The sequence below is a fragment of the Cinclus cinclus genome, chromosome 6, assembly GCF_963662255.1.
Source record: "Cinclus cinclus chromosome 6, bCinCin1.1, whole genome shotgun sequence".
NCBI classification, from domain to species: Eukaryota; Metazoa; Chordata; class Aves; order Passeriformes; family Cinclidae; genus Cinclus; species Cinclus cinclus.
In genome coordinates this window covers 24,458,881-24,485,487 of record NC_085051.1, presented here as the reverse complement: position 1 = coordinate 24,485,487, position 26,607 = coordinate 24,458,881, and the positions used below count along the sequence as shown (strand labels likewise).

Genomic DNA, 26,607 nt, shown 5'->3' with positions numbered 1-26,607 from the left:
AAGGAGTTGTTTTTTGCAAATCTTTTGGGTTAGAGTTAAAAAAAGTAACTTTACCGATTAGTCACAGAGTGTTTGCTTACTCGGGCTGTAAGCCAGTCCATGTCAGCACTCCCTGGAGTAAATCCATGTGTGACAGCCCAGTGTCACAGAGATGCCCCAAGTGACAGTGACTAACAGTGCAAAGGGGTGTCTTGTGATCCCAATTCATGCGCATACAGGGCAAGACCCACATCTTCCAACACTTACAAAGACAAACAAGCTGAAGCCTCAGACTGAGATGGTTCACCAGGGAAACTGCTTCACTTGAAAGACCCCATCTGATCCCCTTTCTTGAAACATTCTTGCCAGGAATGGGATTCTTGTATGGTGGAGCTTCAACTTTACTTGTAGATTGCAGTTTATATGCTGGGTAATGGTTATTGGTGGCCCCAATATGATGCTGTTTGTTGGAGAAAATAAAACACATCAGTCCATTTCTTTCTTTCTTTCTTTCTGCCAATGTCCAGACAATGATGATTAGCTGTGAAATGTTTGAACAGGCATTGCCACTGAACTCAGTGCCTCTCTGCAGTATGGATACTTTGGGATTCTTCCTGACTTTGTCTGGGGCTTCAGAAGACAAGTTCACATCAGGGCCTTCCTTTCCATCATCTTCCAGGAACCACTTTTCAGTTCTGAGAATTACTAAGTGTCGAGACTGGTGGCTGAGGTGGCTGCTGGGGGAGCAGGCAAAAAGGATGAACTTGACCTGGTTAGCAGGAACATGCTGATCTTGTCAAATATTTCTGACAAAGCATTCAGTGGTTTAATTTCAGTTAGGGTCAAAGAAACCTTCCCTTCCACAGGATAAAAAGGTCTCATTTAAATTATCTTAAGGAACCTGTGAAGTTCACTTCTCCCAACTTGTCAAAACAAGGGTCTTCAACCAGGTGTTCCTAGTAACATATATCAATAGGACCATTTCTCTGTACAGGCAGTTGTTTGTGAAACTCAGCTTAGCCCTTCCATAACACCCGCTTAGCACTTTGCAAGAGCCATTTAGCACTTAGCATGGCAAGCAATATGTGGCCAAGGACATGGGAAAAGAAGAGGGACATATTAGTGCTGACTGCTGTTCAAGGGAATTTGCTTATTAAAGTAGGTTATGGTATCAGAAACAGTAATTTCGTACTGTTGTGGGAAAAAACAAACAAAAAAACCCCAAACAAACAAAACCCAAACAACCTTCCAGGGATAAATTTCTCCAGAGTCTGGTTCTAACTACTTTTTAACCAAATCAAAATCTGCAGTTACCAGAAGCTCACTGGAATCTGTCTTTGTTCAGCATTTAATTTTTTGAACTTAGTTGCCATCTTCTGAAGAACTTATCAACTAATCAGATATTTCCCACCTTTAAATAAGTATGTCCTACAACTGAGAAACTGCCCATGGAATATCTGTTAAAACAAATAGGACGTTTGGTGAACAGTTCCGGGATAAGCTTCTCCTGAGCAATGTTTCTGTCATTGTCAGCTCTGGTGTCCATGATTTGGACTTCAGACTGAAATCTTCTGTCTGATGCTCCACTTGCTGTACTTCACTGCAGTCTCTGCAGTTCCTTGTGGATGGGAAAGGTCTGCCCATGCTCTCTGTGGAGCAGACAGCTCAGCCCTTACATGAATTTTAAAATTCTTTATATTTCCCAGCTTATATATGACAATTTTCTGTGTAGTTTCTTACCAAATGCAATGCACATTGTGTTCAGCTTCACTACCACATTTCTTGTAGATTTTTCATAAGTTGGCATCACTTTATAGATCTTCTACTGATTTCCACTTCTGTTTCTATGGATGTTCTTTCCTCTGCATGACCTAGAGACAGCTTGGCAACCCAAGGCAGCCTAAAGAGCTACTTCTATGCAGAAACTGCAGGTCCTACAGTGTGCTGAGCCAACATCAAAGATAAAACATTAAAGCTACTGACACAGCAATGGCACTGGCAATCAGCTCTTGCACGTGTGAAGAATGTGTAAGGATGCCCTTATGCAGCTCCTTCTTCAATCCATCTGATTAAGGTGATCTGCTACCGTTTTACATCACTTTGTCAAATGTGTGTTTGCCAGCGCAGTCTGCTGTCACCAAGAACATTAGTGTCCATGAAACTTCCCATGTTCTGCTAATTATCCTCTATATGGTACAACTTTGATCACTTCTTGAATATGGGATTTTTCCCTTTAGCCAAGCACTATGAATGCTACATAAATCCTAGTTTTTACAAGCGTGGGAAGCTAACATGCGTTAACTCTGAACTTTAGTTTTCTAGCTTTGTTTGGATTTTGTTTTAAATACTGTGTGGTTTTGCAAAAGGTAGGTGTTTGATGCAATTCAGAACGTAAGTCAAAAGATTGCAAAAGTGGAAAGAATTAATTTCTCATTTATCCCATCCTTCTGCACTGTAAACCCAGGGTCCTGCAGGGAACAGATGACATGACACCATCAACATACTGACACACAGTGAGCAGTAGCACTTCTCACTGCTCGGTCACCTTGCTGCCAGGGCAGTGGAGACTGACTGGAGCCAGCTGCCAGCTAGCAACTCCCACCAGTATAGCCGTGGCTTCTGGGGGCTCAGCGTTGGGTCTTTCCCCAGCCTCTCAGCAAGTCTGCAGTTGGCATGAAACGTCATGCTGCTCACAACATTCCACTTAAGAGGCCAAGCTACCAGTGGAAACCAGTTCTACCATTCAAAACACTCTTCTAAGTTAGAGAATCAGCTTTATTCAGCAGGAAGATAGTTGGACAGGTAATTATATCCTCAGTTACCTCTTCCCTGAAAATCTTCCTCCGTGTTTGTATCTTGGGCCTATTTTGACATGTGGACAAGGCTAGTGCTCGTCTATCAGTGCAGTGATGCAAAAGTTGTACAGGAACCGCTACACAATGACCTCTCCTATAAGAGGCAGCTTTAGTGTCGCCTCTGTCCTGCATCCCCCAAGGAAAGCTTCCCTCTTCTATGGCTTAGGGAAACCAGTACGTTTTGAGCTGGAGCTGAAGAAGCGGCCACTTAGCCAGAGCAGCCATTCGAGGACTTCTCTCCCACGGCCTTGCTTAAGGATGGCGGGGAGGCAGCTCCTCTCTGCTGGAACGGACAGCTCGAGATAAGGGCAGGGCAGGCCTGACGCCGGCTCTGCAGCTCCGCCGCGCCGAGCTCATCCGAAGGTGTGACCCGGCGGAGCCGCTCTTCCCGGCGCTTCGCTCCGCCGTCCCGGCTGCCCGCGGGAGCGCGCCCCGGCTGCCCGCGGGAGCGCGCACGGCGGCGCACGCGGACCCGCCCTGGCCCGCCGTGGCCGCGGCGGCGGCGCCCTCTGGCGGCCGTGCTGGGTGCGCGCGGCTCCTCGTGCCGCGGCTGCCCGGGCCCGCCCGGCGCCGCTGCTCCAGCTCGGCATCGCCGCGCCGGGCTCGGGCACCCGCGGCACAGCAGCGTTCCGGGGCTCGCCTTTGGGTTCTTGGCTGTTTGGGGTTTTTTGCTGACTAAAATGACGTTAAAGGCCAGGGGGTTTTACAGGAAAGGTTGCGCAAACTCTCCGGAAAATCACCGATAATTGGTCTGGGTGGGGGGAATACATCGGAGGGGGGAATACATCGGAGGAGGGAATACTCTGCTCTCCTTTTACGGCCCAGGCAGTGGGTCCGTCGTGTAGCTTTTTCTACAAAAACAACCTCGGCCTCGAGGCTTGGCTCAGCACTCATGGTGCACATGGTGTGGACACTGGCACGGCCACTGCTGCAGCATAGGCACGGGCACAGCCACAGCATGGCCACGGCCACAGACACATTACAGGCACAGAAAAGGACATGGGCACAGCATGGACAAAGCTACGGCCACAGCCACTACCACGGCACAGCTATGGACGAGGACACTTGTCGTGGCCATGGTCATGGACACAGCCACAGCAGCAAAGGCATGGACAAGAACATATCACAGACAAAAAGGCCATGGCCCTGAGCACGGCTACGGACAAAAAGGCACTTGGCCACCGCCACAGCACAGGTGTAGGCGAGGACATGGCCATGGGCACAGCCAAAATGCCATGGGCACAGCCACAGGCACGGCGCGGCCAGGGCCATGCCACCAACAAAGCCATATGCACAGACACGGACAAGGGCACGGCCCCGGCACGGGCACGGGCACGGGCACGGGCACGGGCATGGAACTGGCACAGGCAAGAACACAGCTACGGTACAGGCGCTAACACAGACACGGGCATGGACAGGGGCACGGCACCGTCAAGGATAAGGACTCGGACTCGGACACGGACACGGACTCGCACACGGACACGGACGCGGACACGGACGCGGACGCGGACGCGGACGCGGACACGGACGCGGACACGGACGCGGACGCGGACACGGCAGTGCCGCCCGCCCGCCGCCAGGGGGAAGCATCGCCGCGGGCCGGGCCGCGCGCTGCCCTCACGGAGTCTCGTCACGAGCGCGGGGCGGGCCGGACTGATGGCGGCCCCACGGCTGGGGCACCCGCCGGCCGGGGGGAAACCGCTTTCATCTTCCTACCCTGCTCCATTGCGGTTTCCTCCGCTAAGACGAGCAGCAAAGACTGGGTGGGGTTGAGGTCCAAGAGAGAAGATCAGATCACTTGTAAAGGAGGGGCGAGAGAGAGGGCAAATAAACAACAGCTTTTCCTGATTTTCCAAGTAGAAAGTAAGATACTTTTTCGAGTATCTGTAAGATAGGCGAGGCCCTGGCCCACATACTTCACCAGCACAGGCCGTGGCAGGTTTCAGGACTAGAACAGCTATCAGTAGATTCCAGCACAGCAAACTCCGTTTTCCTTTAATTAAGAGATCCAGTGCAAAGGGCCAACCACCAGTCAATTTGGGGGGGGGGGGGGGGGGGGGGGGAACCCACAGAGACAAAAGAGAATTGAAGCAATCCATTTCTTTTGATGATGACGGTGAGGTGGCACAAATGTCATCCAAACTGCTAAGCATCTCAGTATTGCCTGCATTAAGCTCACAGGTCAAATGCAGTGCTAAGTCAGTGAGAATATCCAACTGCCAGGGCATCTGGGCTGTGTCAGAGAGACTTGCTGCTCTCTGCTTTCTTAGAGCTAAAAGAAAATTCAGTAAGTTGTGAAGCTGAATGCTCCATCCTCCTCCCTCACAAGCTTGAGGAGGTGACAGATGTTTCCTCAGGGCCTGTTATTTTAGACACCTCCATGATTTATATATCTCTGCAAGCCTGGTGGGTGGAATTGCATGTCACAGACGAGCTGAAAATAACTTGTATATGCTCATATACAGACTCTGATATCTATTGGCCCATGCAGAAAAACTCCAAATTGGATCACGTGATCTGTGCCTGGCTGATGCATTAAGATGTACTGATGGAGCAATGGTGGGTTAAAGTGAAGCTGAAACGTTCAGTGAAGAGCACTGGCAAGGGCTTTGTGGTAACACTGTGCACAGCAGAACCACCACAGCTTAGCCTTCATGATTGTTTTGCTAAGATAGGCAGTCACAAATAGAGGAAAAAGTCATATTTAGAACAATCTGGAATTCCCTGGGGGATCATAGAACTGGACAGACTGCCTTTGGCCTCTGCGTGACAGGTTCAGAAGATACCTGGAAAGTATCTGAAAAGGTTGCAGATCTTTGTTTGGATGGGTGGGTCCTTCTCACTGGAAGCAGTACATTGGGGAATACTGCTGTGGGACCTTGGAGTGTTCAGCTGTTAACACCTGGTCAAGTATTTGGGATAGCCTGGTGGAAGAAGCAGACAAATAAATATGCTACATCCATGCATGCCCAGCACTCCAAAAATCTGTTAGGTGGCACTGTGTATGGTACATAGGCATGTACTGGGCTGAAAGCCCAGTGTCAAGGCTAAGATGTAAGAGAATGTTCTCAGGTGAACTTTTCAAAAGTGGAGGTTTCTGCTTCCCTCCATGTGTAGAGCCCAGGGAGTTTCACCCAGCTGCTTATTAACTTTTCCCCAGAGTGCTGCCTGGCTTCCTTTGGGTACAGCTCAGAACCAGCATTCTCTGTGAGATGATAATATTTTCCAAGGCAGGGCCATTCATCCATGCCAGCCTCTCGAGAATATGGAGAAGCTGTTCAGAAGAGGGCCTGGGCACACTTGTCCACACCCTGTAGCCTGCAGTAGACATTCACATCCTGCCAAGGTAAACTGTGTGAGCGGTGCGCCTGATTCACTGCCAGGTCTGCAGCAAAAGCAGTGAGTGAGGAGTGGCAGAACTTTAACTCCTTGGGACAGGCTGAAAACAGAACTTGAAGCAGATGACCCAAATTGTTGGCGGGAGCGTGTATCTCACAGGGTTTCCTGCCAGACCTTCTGCTGTACCACATGTCATCTCTGCACTTAAAGCCTTTTTTGTTTTGTGAGTTTTTTGATGGGTTTGGGGTTTTTTCCCCTCAAACATCACCTTCAGGCATTTGTTTCCACTTACCTGAGTGCTTCCCAAACACTGGGCTTAAACTTACTGTTGTCTAGTCCCCTTTGACCACCAATATGTGATGACTTAGATCTGGAGCCTAACCCAGTGTTTTCACTTAGAAATTGTTCAACCTACGTATTTAATTCTTCAGAGATTATCTGGATTCAGCATGTGTTCCTTTCCCTTTTGTCAAGGCCGCATGACTTCCACTTTTCCCTTGTGTCTTCCAACTTCCCTGTCTCCGTGATTGTTTGCTATTCCTTTTCTTTCTTTTGAGTCTCTCTACCACAAAGTGTCACACAAAGTGATACTTTCATATACATAGGGAATGACACAGGAATATTAATGCTGCTCTCAGAGGTTCCTTTAGAAAAAAACGTATTCTTTAAACATCCACAAGAAAAAAGTTTTTAAGCCAGTGAACAAATAATTTGTCCACAGTCAAAATGTTTGTGATGATTATGGTGCTGTGCCCCGAGGGAATTAATTCAGCTATCACTTTCCTGCTCACAAATGCCTCAGTCCAGCAATGTCACATGTTGTATTCTGGTCTGAGACTCATGGCTCCACTCTTGAAGGAAAATGCTGGCATCTTTGGAAGACCTGGGTAAAATTTTAAGTGGTACAGCAGGAGTAGAACCCAAAGTCTTCTGCTGGTTTAATCTTACCCAACACAATTTAGACCCCTCTGTCTTAAACTTTGGATGATATCAGTGGGATAAATGGTATAAAACTGCCATTTTGTCTAGGAAGATGTTAGATCTGTTTGCTCTTGCAATGTCTTGATGTGTGTGTGGCCATATGGGAGTGTGGCAACAGCTCCCCTAATCTTCACTCTATGACTGTAGTGGAAAAAAATAACATAAAAATGTCGTGTAATTGTTTTTTTTTTTTTTTTAGAAGAAACTAGGTTTATTTTTTTGTTTGGGTTTTTTTTGTGGTTTTTTTTAACACCTCCTAGGTTTCCTATACTAGTTGCAGTCCAGGAAACTTTGTGTTTATTAAGCACTGTGTAAATTTGCAGCTCTCTATAAATGTAAAATCAATAGCAGTGATAACAGCAGCAAAGTGCCCAGTTCAGCCCTGGTAATAACCCAAGAGTGCTAATTTCTTTGTAAGGTCACTTGCTTCACACAGGCACCTCCTCTCCATGTGAAAACACGGGTACAGCACAGAAAATATTTGTGTTTCCTGACAAGACAGGTGACAATGAAAACATGTAATTTCCAGCAGATGAGAATACTTGACAACAACCTGAAGGACTCTTACAATCTATTCTAGAGGCCTTCATCCCTCCACTGAGTGCTGAAAACATGTTCTCTCTTAGGAAATCAAAATCTTAGCAAACATCTGGTATCCTTTTTAATCTCTTCTCATAAGCAGATGATAAAGGGGAATCTCCAGTAACCTGATGGAGTGAGCAAAATTGTATTTCTGGAGGATGAGCAGAGCGACAAGACAAAGGCTTGTGTGGCTGGTCCCTGTGAACGGTGGTCTCCATCAGTGATGCCACCACCTCATAGCCTGGGCAGTTTCTGGGGTTCACTGAGTGTGTGTAGGGACCACACTCCCACCTGTCCTGGTGCTCTAATGGTAGCTCTGCCTGCTCAGGCTACCCCACTTCCATCCAGACAGGTGGAAGGGCTTTGGGCTTTTCACAGCTGAAACTTTACCACCAGTGGCAATAGTTAAGTATTTACTATGGAAAAATAGTATATTGTGTACTGCTAATGTCTGATTGTCACCTCTACCTTCTACTGTGGTGATTCTCTTGGTGGTGGATCTGCTTCAGACAGCTCTGGTTGGCTCCATGCAGTCTGCTCTGCTTCCCTTCCAGGTCCCCTATAAATCTGGTTTAGGGTTCCCAGGTGGCTTACAGCCATTCATCTGGCCTCTGTCATGATCTCCCCAGGGAGAAACCTCTACAGGTTCTTCTTGTAGTCCTGAGAACCCTCCCTCGTCCCTGCCTAGCCCTGTCAGTGAGGTTGGTGTTATTTTGCTCTGTGGTGTGTCCACAGTCAGTCACCTTTGGGCTTTTTCTTTGCCATACTGCTGCAGTAAATCCAATCCATCTGCACATCAATACCTTTTCTTCTTCCCTGACCTCTGCCTCTACCTCTGGATCCCTAGGTCCAGTGACCTTAGGCACAGGAAGAATCCTCCTTAAGCCCCCTATCCCAAAGGTGGCAAGTCCTGCTATAAAATAATAATCATACAGTAATAATCACCAGAGGGCTGGCAGGGACTCCAGGAGATCTCTGAAGCTATTTCCCCCCCCCCCCCCCCCCCCAAGGTGGAGTCACCCGGGAGTAGAGTGTGATGTGGGCGTTAAATGCTTCCAGCAATTGGGATGCCGCAGCCTCTCCAGCAGCCCCCTGCAGCCCAGGAGACCGTCCTGGAGAAAAAGCACTTTCTCAAGCATAGCACAAATCCTTCCTCCTGCAAATAAGGCTGATGATTACTTGTCTTTCTTCTGGTGAATCTGGAGTAGAACTGATCACTGTCTGCTTTATAGAACCTTTTATATAATAACAGAACAGCTTTTAGAGTAACTGAGAAAGAGGTGTTTGCTCACTTGCAAAGTCAGGAAATTCCCTGCCAATGGACATTCTTTGTCGGGGATCCTTTGCCAGCATAGGCTGAGCACTAAGCCCCACAATCTGCATTTTCCTTTTGAATGACTCCCACAAAATAAACCAAATATCACATCCAAGGAGATTTATTACATCCCTTCCAAGGGCGAAGCATTCCTCAGCTACATTCCACTTCTGTCTTTTGTGCTTAGGAAAGGGGAAAAAAAATCGCTGTGATGCCTCTGGATCCCACCCCTCCAGGGTTTCTGTCGTTAATAAAGTCGAGCAGCTGGAGCCAGATTTGTCAGACTAGTCCTGAATGGCTGGCTCACTCCTGCTGCTAGAGCAGCACCATCAGGGCAGCGCTAGGATTCCTGCTTCTGCTGGAAGACTAATAAGTCGTGGCACCACGTTTCCTCAGTGAAACCACCTTTTGTTGTTCCCAGTGACACCCTATCCCCATGCAGCAGCTTGCCAGAGTGGATCTTCTAGCTTCCTAGCTGCTTTGCCTTCTCCTGCCTCTGCATGATGCAAGAGTTTGCAATGCTTTTTGGGAACTCAGATGTGCTCTCAGAGACTCTGCTTGAAGCAATTGCTCTCTCCAGGCTTTGCAGTGAAGCTTTTATCCAGATGTGTAAATGAGGATGCGTATACAGGGAGGGCAAGGTAGTGAAAACTCTGTTTTGTTATGTGAGCTTAATTAAGTTTCTCGCCTAGGTAGTTGCTAATTGATTGACCTCAGAACTGTAAAAGGGAGCAAATTTACCAGAGCTCATTAAAAGAGCAGAGTTTGAAATTTGAATTTTTTTATTTTATAGATGAATATCTTTGACTGACGTCTTGCTGATATTTGTGAAACAAACTCTCTTCTGCAAATGTTGGTAGGTGGATTTGGCTTTTTAAACCCAAATGAGAGAAGGGGTGAGTACACAGATGCTTGTTAATCCTCACTGTGTATAAATGCTTGCCAGCATTTATAGGTATCACTTAACTGGAGCTCTGATACTGCTTTCTGCCCCAGCCAAGGCTATGCTAACCAGCTTGTCCATGCCAGCAAGGTATCAAGTACATTTCAATTTCACAGCCTTCAAAAGCTTTTCACAAAATTGACAAAAAACCCCTCACCAAACCAAAAATCAGTTCACCCACCATAAAATGTAGTCACTGCAGGTGTGGATGAAGCCAGCTGTGCAACAGCGCAGGCCAACACCCAGGTGCAATGGTGTAGTAAGTGGAGAAGGGGAAAAGATGCTGTGTTCAAGGGGAGCTGCAGGAAGAACAAAGCAAAGAGGACTGTCTTTTCCCAAACAGCTGGAATATGGACTATACCAAACATTCAAAGATCGTTTCCAATCTGATGGTGTTCACATCTGTCCTACACAATCAAACTCCCATGCGAGCAGGAGTCACCCAAGTGACAGTTGCCTTCTCAAATACATCAGGGCACCATTTGCAGTACTCTCCAAGTACTACTCTTGACATTTTGTTTGACACAAAGGGAGCTCATCCTATCAGAACCGAGACATAGCCAGTGCGCAGAAAAGGCTACAGAAAATGAGGTATGCAGAACAGTGTGGAATAGATATGCACACCTGAAGATGTGAAGGATGAAGGAGACCATTATGAGCACGATGGAAGAGCAGCCACTGCCCAGGTCACAGGCAGATGTTAGAAGGTCAACTTTCACAACCAGCCCAGCAAAAGCTCCTTTTATCACTCTAGAGCCAATTCACTGCAGCTCCCATCAGCCTTAAAACCATTTCAGGTGGGTTTTAAAGCTATTTATATTGCAGAGGGGAAAGCCCCATTTTGTAGCAAACTCAAAATGTGTGCACATCCTTGATGTAAGAAGTTGCAGCATATTTGAAGTTTCTCCTGTCAGCCTGTGAGTTGCTTCCCTTTTTTTCCCTTGCAAGGACAGACTGGTGTCCTATTCCCTCCAGCCTGTCATCCTCAAAGCAGATGCTCATCTCTCCTGAAGAGATTTCATGCATTCTATGAAAGCTTTCAAAAATTTGATGGAACTGTGAACTGAACAGCAACATGGACAAATTACACCTATCTTACATGGTTTTCACTGTGAATGTATCTCTGCAGTTATGATTGTCTACCCCCGTCCTAGGCTTGTTTGCCTCTAGGTCCTTCAGAGCCCTTCTGAGTTGCTTTTCTGTCTCTTCTGTTTGTAAAATGTTTAACATCTGTCAGCACTTACAGGAAAGTTCCAAGTTTCACGCCGTATTTGAAAGTTGTTGATTTTTTCGGTCTCTGGTTTAGGTAGTGGTTCCCAAGAATAAGTCCCTAGTTGTGGCTGTGAGGAAGAGGGACTGTTACTGTCTCTGTAGTGAAATTGCATTTGTTGACAGCAAGAACTGACCTTCCAGGAGAAGATGTTACTGAGGAAAGAGAGGGAGCCAAGTGTCTTCTCCTTTGAGCATATGGACTTCCCCCTCCTGAGCACACTTGTGACCCTCACAACTGTCTCCCCTACTGATTGCTCTGTCTGCTTCTTTCTCTTTCTTCTTTTCCTCTCTCCCCAACCACACCCACTATTTAACCATTTAGATATAAAAATAAAAAATAAGAAAACCACCCAACCCACTAGACAGAGGGTTTGCTACAGAAGGGTAATTTTAAAAGCAAGTCTTTGAGGTCAGTGTGTAATTGTACCACTGGGCCTATGTGATCTGAGACAAAAATAATCCACTGGGTATCTGGTCAAGAAGGAGAGGATGGCAGCCTGCAGTGAGGGAAGAGTGACTTACATGGGATTGACCAGGCAGCAAAAGGCCAGGCAAAACTACTTGCTGGCACCAGAATTAAAATTTGTGTAGAACACTGCAAAATATTCTGTCTGTGATGGGATCATTACAGCTGTTGCTTGGGTCATGGCCTCCTTTGGTCTGTGCCAGGAGGCACTGGGAATTGAAATGGTCTTCCACAGAAATAAAGATATGATGTGAAGTCTATTTATATATTAACTTGCTATGAGGAGCATTTCTGGTTTGATGTGGAGTTTAGGGTGCTGAGGTTTTTTAACAGTTCTCCATTTTCAAACCCCTGTTTCAGGTACTTTATGAAAACCTGCATTTTGCAAAGGGTTCATAGGACTGTAAGCCACACCCTCAGAATAAAGGATGTTTTCACCCCCTTAAGTATCAGTTCCTTTCGTTGCAGTTCCTTCTCAGTTTTAAGTGACAGGAGTAAGTTATGTGGGCCATTCATATAATGTATTTTACCAGTATTTCCTTTAGTGCATTTTAAAGGAAGAAGTGAGCCTGCTAAGTGCCCAAATATCTCTGCTGTCTTCTAGCCCTGCGAGTAGAATAGAGGGGATAGGACAACCACACTGAAGTGCTTTGTTTTGTTTATAGTTCTGGCAGAGACAGTGGTGGCCCCCATCACTTGGAAATAATGATGCTAACTCTCATATTGGGGCAAAACACCAACTGTATACAGCCAGCCATGATTTTCCTGGCTTTGGAGGTGACTTGGGGACACCCAAGACACCCAGACTTTCATTTCTGTCGTTCCTAAGACTGAGTTACCTTCACACTATACCAGATAAAAGCATCATAAAAGTCAGTTTTATTGTGAAAGAGGTTAAATTTGAGAGGAGGGAGTACTTTTGTACATTGATGGCAGTGGCTGGGGGTATACAGCTTTACCTGAATTGATGCCACTTGTGTTTCTGAGGTGCCCAGCCATGAACTCTCCAAGATTTCATTGTAGTTCAGTATTTTCCTTTCTCAAACCACTGCTTGTGCATAAAAGGATTTCTTTTTAATCAGAGGTCAGTGCTGGTTGCAGGGGTCTTTACTTTGTGACCTTCAATTCTGTTTTTAGGAGGAGATAGTGGGTTTCAGTACCTTCTTGCTGTGGCTATTTCTGGGCCAGCCCTTCCCAGAACAGATGCCACTGATTCAGGAGGTCTTTTTGCCTCCCCTTTATTTAAGTGCTGGTTACACAGCTCCACCAGGATCCATTGCCATAAACCACGTTCAAGGGAAAAGGAATTTAGGGTTTGGAGTCATTGTAGACCAGCCCTGGAGACCTCATGCAATTGTTTTTCATCCCTCTTACACCCACAGTTCTGCTAGATTAGAGTTACTTCACAATCCAGACACTTTCTGACTTGAATTTTAGTTGGGAAAGACACACAAAACAAAGAAATTTGTGTTGTAAATTAGATTTCTCAGATTTCAGTGATTTGCCATGGTAATGTGTCTCAATCTATGCAGTCATAGAAACATTTCACAAGTGCAAACTCTTCCAATGCTATTAACTTCCCCAATGTGGCAGGGTGCAGTGACTGTAGGAGGTAAGGTTAATTTCAAATCATCTGTGGTAGAAAAAATATATGGTACCCCATATGGGAAAGCTTTAAACCTACAAAATTAAGCTAGAAAGCATTACCCAGCCCTAGAGATCTATTTGCGAAGACTGGATTCTTGGCTCAATTGTTTTCTGCCCCTTCATGTCCCTGTACAAGTCCAATGGGGTATATGCTCCCTCTTGGTGCAGCTCAGGTCAGTGGGACAGCCCTCAAACATTTTCCTGTGTGTACCATGCTTGCCCACAAGCCAAACCTAAAACTGTAATTCATAACTCAGTCAGTGGGGGTGATCTAAAAATAATAGGATTAAAACCAGTAAATTATGGTTTCTCAGGTTTGCCTGCCTATGTTGGAGCCAGCAGGGTGCATTTTCAGCCAGTTCCCTTGCAACTGTCAGAAGTCACCTAAGAACATGGAAGGTGAGAAGTTTCCATGTTTCCAGGACTTCAGGTGCTCCGGCTTTGAGAAAACTGCTAAATGTTCTGAGATACTTGGAGAAAGGAAGATCTGGCAACACTGTTAGCCCCGTTTGCCACACAAACCAGAATGTCTCATTTCTCTTTTTCTAGTACATCTTTTCCTACAAAAACGGGCTGCTCATGGCTTGGATGGGTGGTCTCATCAATGGGTAAAAAACTGGCTTCATAGTCAGGTGTAGAGAGTTGTGGTGAATGGAGATAAATCCATTTGGCGGCTGGTTGCTAGCAGTGCTCCCCAGGGCTCAGTTTTGGGGCTGATACTGTTTAACATCTTTATTTATGACTTGGCCATTGATTGGGATTGATGGCACCCTCGGTAAATTCACAGAAGACACTAAGTTGTGTGGGAGTGTTGATCTGCTTGAAGGTAGGAAGGTTCTGCAGAGGGCTCTGGACAGGCTCAATTGATGGAGTGAGGACAACTGCATGAGGTTCAATAAGGCAAAGTGCTGGGTCCTGCACAACCCAAACAACCCCAAGCAGCACTACAGGCTTGGAGAAGAGTGGCTGGAAAACTGCCCAGCAGAAAAGGACCTGGGAGTGCTGATCAGCAGTGGTTGAACAGGATCCAGTGTATGTCCAGGTGGCCAAGAAGGCCAGTGGCATCCTGACCTGTATCAGCAACAGTGTGGCAGCAGGACCAGGCCAGTGGTTGTGTCCTTGTACTCAGCACTGGTGAGGCCACAGCTCGAGTGCTGCACTCAGTTTTGGGGCCCTCACTTTAAAAAGGACATTGAGGGCCATCCAGGTAGAGGGAGACTAACCTTTTCTACCATGTCTGCAGTGAAAGAACCAGAGGAAATGGCCTGACGTTGAGACAGGGGAGATTCAGATAAAGTATTAGAATAAAAATTTCACTGTTAGGGTGGTCAGACATTGGAAGAGATTGCCCAGGGAGGTGGTAAAATCACCATCCCTGAAGGTGTTTAAGAGGCATCTGGATCTTTGCTGGGTGATATGGTTTAGTGGTTTAAGGGTTACCATGGTACTGTTGGGTGGATGTTTGGATGTTTGGTGATCTTAAAGGTCTCTTCCAACTTTGATGATTGTATAATCAGTGGATGTTAGAGATGCACGGGTGCAGAGCTACAGGCAGGGAGTTCTTGAGCACTACAAAGAGCCTCTTTCTCAGTGCTGGCCATGTTTCATGCTTCATGTTTTAGGCTGCCGCTATACTCAAGTTCTTGATGAATCAAAAGTACAGGAAATGACAGCACCAAAGAGACCTCCTCAGTATGCTAAGGAGACACAGGCACTCTGAGACAGAGGACCCAGGGACTCTATTGCCCTGCCTTGCCTGCCTTGGCTTGCCTTGCCATGACTTACCTGTCTACCCCAAAGTCAGCTGCAGAAACCACATCTCTCCCCAGTTCTGTTTCCTTGCTTGGTATCTCTCTAGCAGTCATGAGGGATTTGCTCAGTGGGGCTTGCAGAAAGCAGCTGATAATTTTTATTTATTTCAGATTTCAATTCATGCGTGAAGAGCATGCTACACTTGGCAGAAGCTGTATGAGACTTGTTGATCCAGGTAGCCCCTTCCCCTTCTTTCTGCAAGTTGAGAAAGTCACACTAGGGGCAACTTCATTCACCAGGACTTCCCCCAAAGTAGTTCTTGTTCAGCAAGAGGGCAGTTGGCTGGCCCAGGTGAGCTCTCCTGAAGCTGGCAGAGCAGCAAGGCCAGTTCCCAAGAACAACTGCATGCCCAAGTGATGTGGACAGTGCCAGACTCACCAAGTTTTCCTGCATTCAACCCTAGCCCCGTGCACTGCTTGGGCAAGGAGACGAAGGCAGGGGAGTTTGCTGCTGAGAGTGACATGTCTGTGTGTGCCTGACAGCATCTGTTGCCATGGCAATGAGTATTTGAGCCTGAGCTGAGTTGCATCTTCCCTGAAGTTGTGAATTGAGCTTAGCTTTATTTATTTAAAACCAACCATAATGAGTGAAAGAAAGACAAGAGACACATTACAAATCCCCTCGCACAGGACATAGCCAAATGAGTCAGAGGCACTGCAGGCTTTAATCAGCCCACCTGACGTCAAACCTTGCCATCAGAGGAAAGTGCCGCCTGGAAATGTCAACATGCCCAAATGGAAAGGCCAGAAGGTAAATCTTTTCCTGTGCTCACTCACTGAGTAGGAAAGAACAATTAAAATTTAGTGAGTTCCCTAGACACATCTTAATAGCACTCTGAGTGAATGTTTTTCTCCTCCTGGTCTTCTCCCATCCCTGCTGTTTGCTACCTGGGGACAAGATCTATTGGCTTGAAGGATCTTTCTAATGTAGCATCAAACCCCAGATCCTGCAAGAACAAGGTGTTACCATCAGCAATAAAAAAGGGCTCTACAAGAAAATTTTGTTACTGAAGTGACCTCTCCCATAAACACTGAGTTTACCATGCCATGATAGTGGTTCTCAGTTTCACACATGTGATTGCCCAGGGGTAAAAAGAGCAACTTAGCTTGAACCCATGCCACTTGTCAACAGAAAGCTGGAATGAGGAATAAAAGCAGTAGGAATAAGACTTTTTTTTTTTTTTTTTTTTTTTGCCAGAGGTGTCAGGCACCTAAGGGTAGGTCAGCACCAACCCTGACAGATGCCCCACAGCAATAGGAAATGGTCATGGGCTGTAACAGATCACTTACTGGGAAGAAAAACCCTTTTGTATCCTTCGGAACAAAACACAAACTTTGGGTCCCTGTAATACACACAAGGTGAGAAGGAGCCCCCAGCTTTGAATACAAGAAGCCTGTTCTTGAGTGAATATCTTAAGCTAGGTGTTCAAAAGGGAGAGGGGTCAGCCAAGGGCACCTACAGCTTTATGTGCCCCTTTGACAAACATCATACTAGGAAACCTAGGAAAACCATCCATTCCCAGCCCACTGGTGTTTTCCAGGGGTGACAAAGGGACACATGTAGACATCAGGGAAAACAAGCACCCAGAGAAGGAGGAAGGAAGGAAGGATGTAAATGCAAACCGCACCACTTAAAAGCAGGGCAGCATTCCAGTTACTCCAAAATGCTCCCCACACCCAGCACTGTACAGCAGCCAACCTGGTGGGCTTCTGATCTTCCCAAATCACTTAACACTTCTCCTCCTTTTATTTTTGTCCTAAATGTGTTTTGCTTTGGTGGCTGATCCTGGCTATGTGCCTGAGACATTACACTGAGGTTGCTTTTCTCTAGATGTCTGTAATGAAGGTTTCTTCCACCGTGTTCTCTTCCCCCTGTAGTGAAAGTCTGTAATTACCACTAAGGGGTGAGGCAGACAGCCCTGAAACAATGTCCTTTGAATGGGGGGTGAGACATGCCTGAATTGCTGGGTTGTGCTTTTCTCCTCACAGGATTTCTTGTGGATCTGGACCTTGCTTTTAACCCTTGGCAGTACAGGGAACATCATCCTCCCATTCCCCTGACCAGCCTGTGTGTGCTGTATCTGCTTGGTTCTGACCAGGCATATTCTATTGGATGTGGCCAAGATGCAAGTGTCCAACTTCTCTACCATGCTTGAGGGGTTAAGTGGCACAGATCTGCATGAAATGCCCTCTAGTCATTCATGTGGGTAACTGGGAGTTTGGAGTTGATTCTATATAGCACATACAGTGTGTCAAAGCAGAGTTTTTGCCATGCTTTGCCTTGCCTCATCTAGTCCTGTTCCAACCAGTCCTGTTCAGCTGCCTCCTGTACCAAAGCATTTGCTTCCCACTCCTTGATGCAAGGTATCTTCTTGTTCTAAAATTCAGTCAGATTGTGCAGTTCTTCATCCTTCCTAGGGGAAGACGGGAGTTGTCGGAAATGGTTAGGAGAAATGAAGTGATGCATCCCCCTAAGAATAATTCTTCAGGTTGTCTTCAGCCCTGTGAAGTCTGCCTGGGTTCCTTTCACAAGCAGGTCTTGCAACCATGAAGGCTAAAAGCCTAGTAAATGAAAAATAGTGCATAGGAAGCAGAGGAGGCTACCCTCTTCTGCTGTCCTGCAGCTTCCCATTCACACACTGTCTTCAAATGCTAACAAACTGCTGGAAGGAGATGCCCTCATACTGAAGTTACTCTGCACCCAGTTAGCCTGAAAGTTGTCTGATTCCCTAGGGAGATTGTCAGCCTGTGCTCTTTCTGAGGCATAGAGCAGGAAGGGGAGCTTGTGTGTGACAAGGCAAAGGAACAGGCTTAGCTTGCCATGAAGAAACTTCCAAAGCGGTGAGTTTTCAGTTCTCATATTTTGTTACAGTACCCATTTACTGTTTGGGGGCTTTGCTTTCTGACATACTGGCAGAAAGACATACTGTCACAGGCAGCTCAGCCACATTCCAGGAAGTTGAAGGGGTTCCATGAAGGGATGCTCCTACGGTCTGGTGTCTTGTATTCAAGGCTTTCCTTTTCCTAGGTCTTTCTTCCTTCCTTGTCTGTCACCTCCTCCTTGTTTGCAAGGCTGATTTAAATCTATCCAAGGGCCCCAAGTTTACCCCAGAAAAAATAATAATTGCAGTGCTGAGCTCTGTGGCTTCCCTTTCATTCCTCACATAGCATTAGGGTGCTCACTGAAACCACAGCATTCATGGATCCTTACCATATGCAAACATGCAATTAATATGCTCTTCACTTCCCCCTCTACTTCCTAAGCAAGATGGGGGGAAAAAGCACAAGTTGGGGTGCACACTTCCTTATGACACACATGTGTGTCTGCACTTCTCTGCAGTGCACACTTCCTTATGACACACACATGTGTGTCTGCACTTCTCTGCAGTGCTCCAGCATGGCTCACACCTACTTGGATTTGGTAGTCATTAAAGAAGTGTGTCTGCTTGCAGACAGACATTTAATTTGATGCTCTGTGTAGCTGCACACAAAGTAACATACAGAACACAATTCATTCCCTCTTTCAGTTGTGGCAGGATCTATGAAATCAAAAGGGAGATAGATTTCCTGGATGAGGCAGGGCTGTGGATCAGAGGGCAAAAAAGGCTTCAGATATCGCAAGTCCTTCCTCAAAAGTTAGCTTTTGCTAGAAAGTTTTGCTGTATCACTCCCTATCTTGACTTTTTCCTGGGTTTTTAATTATCCCATAAAAACATAAATGAAGAAATCACAGCCAAAGGGTTGGATATGTAACTACTCGTGCCATCACGCATGACCTGACTCCTAAGAGCCTGTCTGGGGACTGTAGTACCTCTTCTTTGAACTAGGCTGAAAGTCCCATTTCCATCCTCACCTTGTTCTTTGTGAGCTTTCAGGAGCAGAGGGGACCTACAATGCAGCAGTTGCTCCCTCTGTACGTGATGAAAACAGTGAGCAAAACCACAGCAAAGCAATATATTGTGAAGTAATCAAATCCAGAGAAAAGACAAAGCAAAATGAAAGTGGGACTGTTGCAAAGAGCTACTGAAGGACCAAAGTGTGGAACCTACATGACTCCAGAAAACTTTCATGGCTAGGAAGACAGCTTGTGGCAGAAACTGTCTATTCTAGCCACATGAATGCCAATGCTGGAAAAATAAACAGGACAAATGGTATCTTTCACAGACTTGAAGTAAAAGCTTATCTTTGGTGGCATTCTAAAGAGCCAGCCTGACCCCCAAAGCAAAGCAGTTCTTACAGCATGAATCATTCCCATACCAGCTGTCCAGGCTGCAAACACTACACAGATGACTTCTCCTGTAACAACAGAGCCTGCATGCAGCAGACTAAAAATCACTGACATTTCACCCTACATTCCTCAAGAAACACTCATCCTCGAAGAGTCTGTGAGACCTCCTGGCACAGTCCTGGGTGGGGAAACCAAAAGCTTCAGCCTGGCTTGTAGCAGAATGGCCTGAATTGCGGTCCATGTGTTCAAGCCCAGGGCCTGCTTACCTTGTCTTGTGTGTTCTGCTCACAACAATGCAGGGTGAAGGCAGAGCAAATGCAGAGTGGTACAATAAGAGACTTGCAGGTCTCACTCCATGGACATAAAGGCGAGCAGCAGGAGCAGAACCAGTCAGGATGGAGCACAGGAGAGCAGGATCCCTTTCTTATGAGAAATGGACTGATGATTCACTTCTCAGCATGATAAAATTAGCTTGGTTGGTCATACATGTGTATTTGCAGTGCCAAATACGGTGAGGCCAGGAAGACTTACCTGATTGTCAGTTTGCCTTGTTCAGCCTGAACATACTTTATTGCTATTTCAATCTCCTGCTGTAATCAGATTGCAAATAAATCTAAGTATAAAATTGGAGAAAATTGGGCTGGGAAGGAATTTGGGTGATCATGTAATTCAGCCCCTGCCCCAAGGTTGCTTCCTGTTCTGCTGTATCTATGTCCCAAGAGATGGCTGCAGAACCTAGTTTTAAAGATGCTTTACTAAGGGTGATAAACCATTCAAGTGTTACAAGTGCTGCAGTCTCCAGGCCTCTATTTCAGCACTCAGCCTGTTCTTTTCCCCCTTTGCTGCAGGCACCCATGGCCAGCTGCAGGAGCACATCTGAGTTTTTCTGAATTGCAACCACCTTCCCCCAGCCATCAACAATTTACCTGTCTCCAGGTCTCTTCCAGAGCACAAAACTACTTGCCTGCAGAAATAATTCTCCTTTTTGGCTCCCGAGGGTCAGCAGCGACACTCTCAGATCACGAGATTTCCATTGCCTTTAGTGAATTGCACTCATGTCTGACATAAGCAAAGTGTCCATTTCGAAGCTCTACACAAATGCTAGGGATGGGGTTCGCAACAGAGCTCTCAAAGATGCGACAGAGCAGCTTTCCTGTTCAACACCAAAACAGAATATTTATTATGATTCTTCCTTGCCTGCAAAGGTGCAGCAGTGATAGGCAGAGAACATGCATCTGGGCAGTTACACTCAGTACTAAAAGCACTGAATAGAAGCAGGTTTCATACTAGGCAATTTTTTTTTTCTGAGATATTTTAATCTCCAGAATGGATTCCACAGCTCCTATCTGACTGTGCCAAAGCATTTTCCCTTCAGAGCACAGGCAAACAAGTGAGGTTTACTTTGCTTGACCTTTTCTGATGACACTGCCACCCATGCTGTGCAAACCGTAGCTGACACCATCTGAGCTTCCTCAGCCTGAGGATAAATACAGTGTGTGTCCTGAGAAGAGGCTTCTTTGTGTGAGCTTGGGCGAGGCACTGAACCAGAAGCTCTTGGTTTCACCAGTGAGTCTTCATAGTTAGGGAAGGATATCTGTGTTTGGTTAGTGGCAGGAGGGGAAGCTGCCCCTGCTGTGGCTCTGTCCATGCTCTGTGACCCTGGCTGTCACTCCATTGCTATGGCAGGATTTGTCTTGTCTACTCCTTGCACCAGAGAACCCTGCTGACTGGGATGTTAAAGGAAAGGCATCTTCCCCCTTACTTGCAGACAGGTTTACTTCTTGCTGAAGGGTCTGGACATATTTCTTCCCATCTTACAGTGGCAAAGGTTTTTGTGTTTCCTCTTTTAAACGCACTGGCATCCACATTAACAAAGAGGTTTCTCTGCCATTCAGGAAGTAGGAACAGCATTATTTTCTCAGCACAACTCCATCCTGGTTGAATTTATGTCTCTGACCTTTTACCCAAAGGCTCTTTACACTTGACTGAAACATAAGGTAAAAGTAAATGTAACTGAAAGAGCTCATTGTGTGTGTAAGTATAAAGGCTTTTGTGTGCAGGATGTGGCTGTTTGTGCAACCAGTAGCCAAGGAGCACCTTGGGTTTTGCTGTTAGTTCTGACAGCCATGGAGAATGTGGAGCAAGAGCCTGGATGGATGAAAACCCCATGTCCAGTTCAATCACAGGCTCCAGCCAGCTTCAAATCAGCACTTCTTTGCCAGGACCTTCACCACTGGCAACTTCCAGTCAAATTTCCCCCAGGAGAGATGCACTGCAATCTTTGTTGGTTTTTTTTTTTTTTTTTGTCCAGATGCCTGTGACCAAGAAAGCCCCTCCGTCCTTGGAGCTGGAACTCTGTGGAGCCATGAAAACAGGGACAGATTAATAAAACTTGAGGGCTTCTTCAACGGTATTATTTTAAGTGGTTTTCCTGAGTGTTGGTTGGAGTAATGATCAGAGAAAACAGGGTTTCATAATCCTATTTATCTGAAACCATATAATCTTCCTGAAGCTCTTTAATGGTGCCCAGCTCTTTAATTACAGAGCAGCCACATGTACTGCTGCAGCCAGGCCTACCTGCAAGCCCGCTGCGGGGAGCGGCGGCAAGGAGACCTCCCTGCCGCCTGCGCTTCAGGCTCCGACCCCGCGGAATGTCCATCTTTCCCGGCGCTTCTCCCCGAGGCACGCAGAGGAGCCTCCAAAGCCGGCGGCCCGGCTGCTAACAGAGAGTTTGTCCAGCTCGTCAAGCTGACACGGCTCTGCCGGGGACCAGCAGCGCCCTCGGGTCCCTGCGCGGCGCCGGGAAGAACACGAGAACCCCGGGCAGCCACCGGCCTCGCCCCGCCCCGCCCGGCGGAGCGGGGGCTGCCCGAGAAGAGGGGGCGCTGCCTCGAGGGGGTGTCTGCGAGGGAAGTCCCGCCCCGGCGGCTCCCGGAGAGCGGCGGGGGCGTGCCGCGGCCACCCGCCGGCCCCTCGGCAGCGGGGCACTGACAGCCGCCCTGAGCGGCACCGGCGCGCCGCTCGGCTCCCGTGCCCGCCCGGCGGTCGCTGCCGCCCCGCCGCCCATGGGCCGCCGCCGCCGGGGGGCGGGCGGGAGCGTGCGGCCGCACTGAGCCCGGCCGGCCGACCGCGGGGGCGGCCGGGCCCCGGCGCCGCGGGCACCATGGACAGTATCCTGGAGCCCTTCTCCGCCGAGCGGCTCTTCCCCGCCGCCGGCACCGGCTTCCTCGACTTCGGCGACTTCAGCGAGGCGGACTTCCTCAGCAATGTGGTAAGGGACCGCCGGCAGCACCCCCGCTCCGCCGGGCGGGCCCCGGCAGCGGGGACGGGACACAGCGGCGGGCTCTTGCCGGTCCCCGCCTGCCCCGGGGTGCCCCGGAATGTCCCGGAGATGCAGGTAGCCGGGTGCCCGCCGACGCATACGGCCAGCTCTCCGCTGGACTGGTCCGGCCTCTGTTCCCCGAGGACACCCCGCCCGGGAATCTCAGGGCTGTTCGAGCCTGACGGCTTGGGAGAAGTGTGCGGTGCCGGGCGAGGACTGCACGACTTGCCATGTGTGAGCTCGGGCAGCACCGGAGGCACGGCCGGTTGCCGTCGGGAGAGCTTTGGGCTCAGCGCCTCCTCTCTCCTTTTGCCTGTAACTTTTCCTCAGTGGCATTTGGGAGATGAAGCATCTACCGCTTGGCGCTTTGGCTGGGCTGATTTACTTTGCAGAGAAGGGTGAGGGGGAAGAGTGACTCGGGAGGAAAATGCGTTGCCAGTCTCAGGGAACCAAAGGGGCATTGTTCACCTCTAGGGAGACTGCCCAGCCTCTCCCAGGAGTCAGGCGAGTTCTCAGTCCAGCAGCTCTCCCCAAGAACATGCACAGACTGCTGTAGAGCTGGAGCTTTCTATGGGAGTTTCCATGGGATTTTGCAACCCCTCTGCTAGGCAGGACCCAACCCTGAGGCAGAAGTGGGAAGGGCCCCACCCCAGAGGTGGTTTGGAGCGAGGGTATCTGACGCTGGGCAGCTGGGCATTGCCTGAACGCGAGGCTCCGCCAGCCTCTGAGCGGCAGCGGCCGTGGGACTGTGTGCCTGCCCCGGACAGAGATCTCAACAATGGCTTGTTACTCCCCTTTCCCGGTGTAGCGCTGTGAGTGTCCCTGAGGACTACCCTTGCAGTGGGAGCAGGGAACAGGGGAAGGGTGAATCCACTGATGAATCCACATCTGTTTTGCTACACAAAAGATATCTAAAACCTTTTATGTTGCCTCCTTTGTGAGGGAGACGGTAGAGATGCAGAGTTTGCTTAAATATTAAATGCACTGCACCAAGCAGAGGCGCACAGGGTCTGGGAAAGAGATTATGGAGGCAGCCCCATCCCTCAGATCTTGCCAGCTACTAATTTCCAAGATAGCACTGTGACTCAAGGACTGATTCCAATGGGCTCTACCAGAGGCAACAGAGTCCGCAGCATTCAGGCAGACCTTCCAATGGCACATCACCCCAAGAAGGAGCGCTTGCCTTGCTTGCTCATATCTGAGAGACCTGTTGCTAGGAGTTTTGTGCTTCCCCTAATTCTGTACACATCCAGTGTGGATGAAGCTATGCTAATAGGAAGTGCTTTATGCCAGGACCGAATGGCAAAATGAAAATAGTATGCATTGGCACCAGCCCTTTTACCAGGTGCAACATGGGCTGTGATCAGAAATCAGGGAACCCCTAACCAATACAGATGGTACCTTTTCATAGTTAAACACAACTTCTGCCTGCAAGCAGACCCTGTGAAAAAGAAGCTTTTGTGTAAGAGTGCCATCTGGTGCCACCTGCCAGGACAGTGTGTTTAAAGTGTGTGGTTGCCGTGAGCAGGCTGGTTCTGTCCTACCTCATTTAAATGGCTTTTCTGCTTGGAGAGCTGCTTCTGGAAGCAGCTTGCCCTTCTCATTTAACTGTGTTGCAGTGACTCAGGCATCGTTGTGCTCAGCTGACAGCAGAAAAGTGCTTTTTAAATTTTTTTTTCCCCTGTGGATTTTTTTCCCAACTGCCAGCACCACAAACTTCTGCTGGAGTGAGAGAATCGAGCTGAAACCTTCTCTTCCTGCAGATGATACATATAAGAGATTCTGTAGCTGCTTCTCGCCTCCCAAATCTGTTGGTGATACAAAAGCCAGAACATAATACATCACCCTCTTTGTTCTCGCTCAGCATGACAATGGGAAGGATGGAAGAAATACACTTGGATTTTCCTACTAAATTCAGCAAATCTCCTGGGATCTTGCAATGTGTGGAGAAGTTCTTTTGACATAGAACTGTGCAAAGCAAAGCATCACCGTGCACAATAACTCACAAAATTGCCAGTGCCTTTGCTTCAAAGATGGGCAAACTTTTCCAGATATTGTTCAGAAGGCATTTTTCTTAAAACGGGCCAGGCATTCCATCCAGAAAATGTCAGTATGAAATTTTAGTAAGTATGATTTCCTCTTTTCAGAAAGGAAACAGAAAGAAAAGATGGATGAACCTTACTGCAGAGTCTGTGCTCCTTTGGGGCAAGAATTGCATGTGTCTAAACTACTCTCTCTCTTTTCCACAACCTTGGCAGTCCTAATGAGTCATCTTGGTCTTTAAAAAATGGTTCTCTGTATTGTTCATCTGAAGCTGTGACAAAGAATTAATTACGGCACGTCTGTAGATGCATCTTCAGAAAGGTCTGTGTGCTTGCAACAGAAAAAAAAAATGAATGTGTGTGGGCTGCCTTTCAGAGACATCTGCCCAGGTTGTACGAATAGGTTGACAGAAACTTCATGAAATGCAGCAAAAGCATACCCTGACTCCTGCCCCTGGGATGGGTGGATGGATGGATGGGTGGATGGATGGATGGATGGATGGATGGATGGATGGATGGATGGATGGACAGCCTGATCCAGCAGGGGTAATAAAGCACTGGTGTGCCCCAGTAGCAAAGGCAGCTAAGAGCAAGAGGGATGTTGTAGATAGACACAGGGAAGTGATTATCCCCATTTTCTTGAGAACTGTAAAACTGTGTCTCAAATACGGTGTCCAGTTTTGGGCTGCCTGATAACAGACATGGATAAATCTAAGTGCATCATTGTGGTTGTCACTAAGGTAACTGGGAGATGGAGAATTTCTCCTGTGAGGAATAGCTGAGGGAGTTGGACTTCCTCAGCTGGAGAAGAGGCAGCTCCAGAAGGACCTAGCAGAAGCCTAACTGCACAGCTGAGGAAGTTACTGAGAAGATGGAGCCAGGTTCTTTCATAAAGTGCATGGCAGAAGGATGAGTGGTCAAAAACTGGAATGGGGAAGGTTTAGACTGGGTTTAAGGAACCGATTTAGCACTGTGAGGATTTTGGTTTTGTTTTTTTTTTTTTTTAAATCTTACGGAGAGTGGCTTGTTAATTGGAAGGGAAATCTCCAAAGGACACCAAATGCTTCTCTTCACTTAGCTTCTGCTAACCAGATTTACATAGGATGGCTGCTAACAGCATTGTCAGTCTCATTTTGCTTGAGGCCACTTACTGCTCTTGAATTTAGACAACTTCGCTCATCTTTTTCTCCCAGAAGGACCTACCATATATGTAGCTAATCCTTCATGCAGTGCCTGTTTATCAATTTCACCCATTTGTGTCCTGCCCAGTGCAGCATTTCTGATCATTTCTGCAAGTGACCATCTATTTGCTTACAGTCTATTACAACTGCACTCAGAGAGCTCTTACTTTCTTGTTCAGCTCTTATCAGAGCTGTGAAACTCTTCAAAAGGCTTATCTCTTGAGTCAGATTCACCACTGTGCTTCACTGGGTTTGTGACATTGGTGTCAGAAGGAAGCCAGAATAAACCAACCAAACAGGAGTCATGTGTTTCTTTTTAACCCAGTACCCCAGTGGGTTTGTTTATTCCCTCTGCTTCTGTGTTTTATAGTGCAAAAAACACCTTCAAAGATGACTTTGGATATTTATGTAAACACAGATTTATTTTGACTCTATGCTTTTCAAAGCATATACTTTACCTCCTTCAAGAGACATCAAGGCAAGAAAATAGCCTGCTCACTCAGGTCTCCACTGTTAGAAGCTGCAGAATGGCTATTCAGAATGGCTCAGGAGTGCTAACTCAGCTCCTCTGGGGAATGCACAGTAATGCACTCTTTCACTGTGTGATCCTATATGCCCAGGCAATGTGACAATTGGTGTTTTCT

General features: G+C 47.5%; 1 protein-coding gene across 1 annotated transcript in view; it reads left to right on the top strand.

Annotated features, from left to right (window-relative positions):
- Window positions 1-22,581: 22,581 nt before the first annotated feature.
- The window catches only part of CREB3L1 (cAMP responsive element binding protein 3 like 1), a 42,855-nt gene continuing 38,829 nt past the window's right edge, over window positions 22,582-26,607 (top strand). The window contains exon 1 of the mRNA XM_062495010.1: window positions 22,582-22,689. Coding sequence (XP_062350994.1) covers window positions 22,582-22,689 — 108 coding nt within the window. The remainder of the gene's footprint in view (window positions 22,690-26,607) is intronic.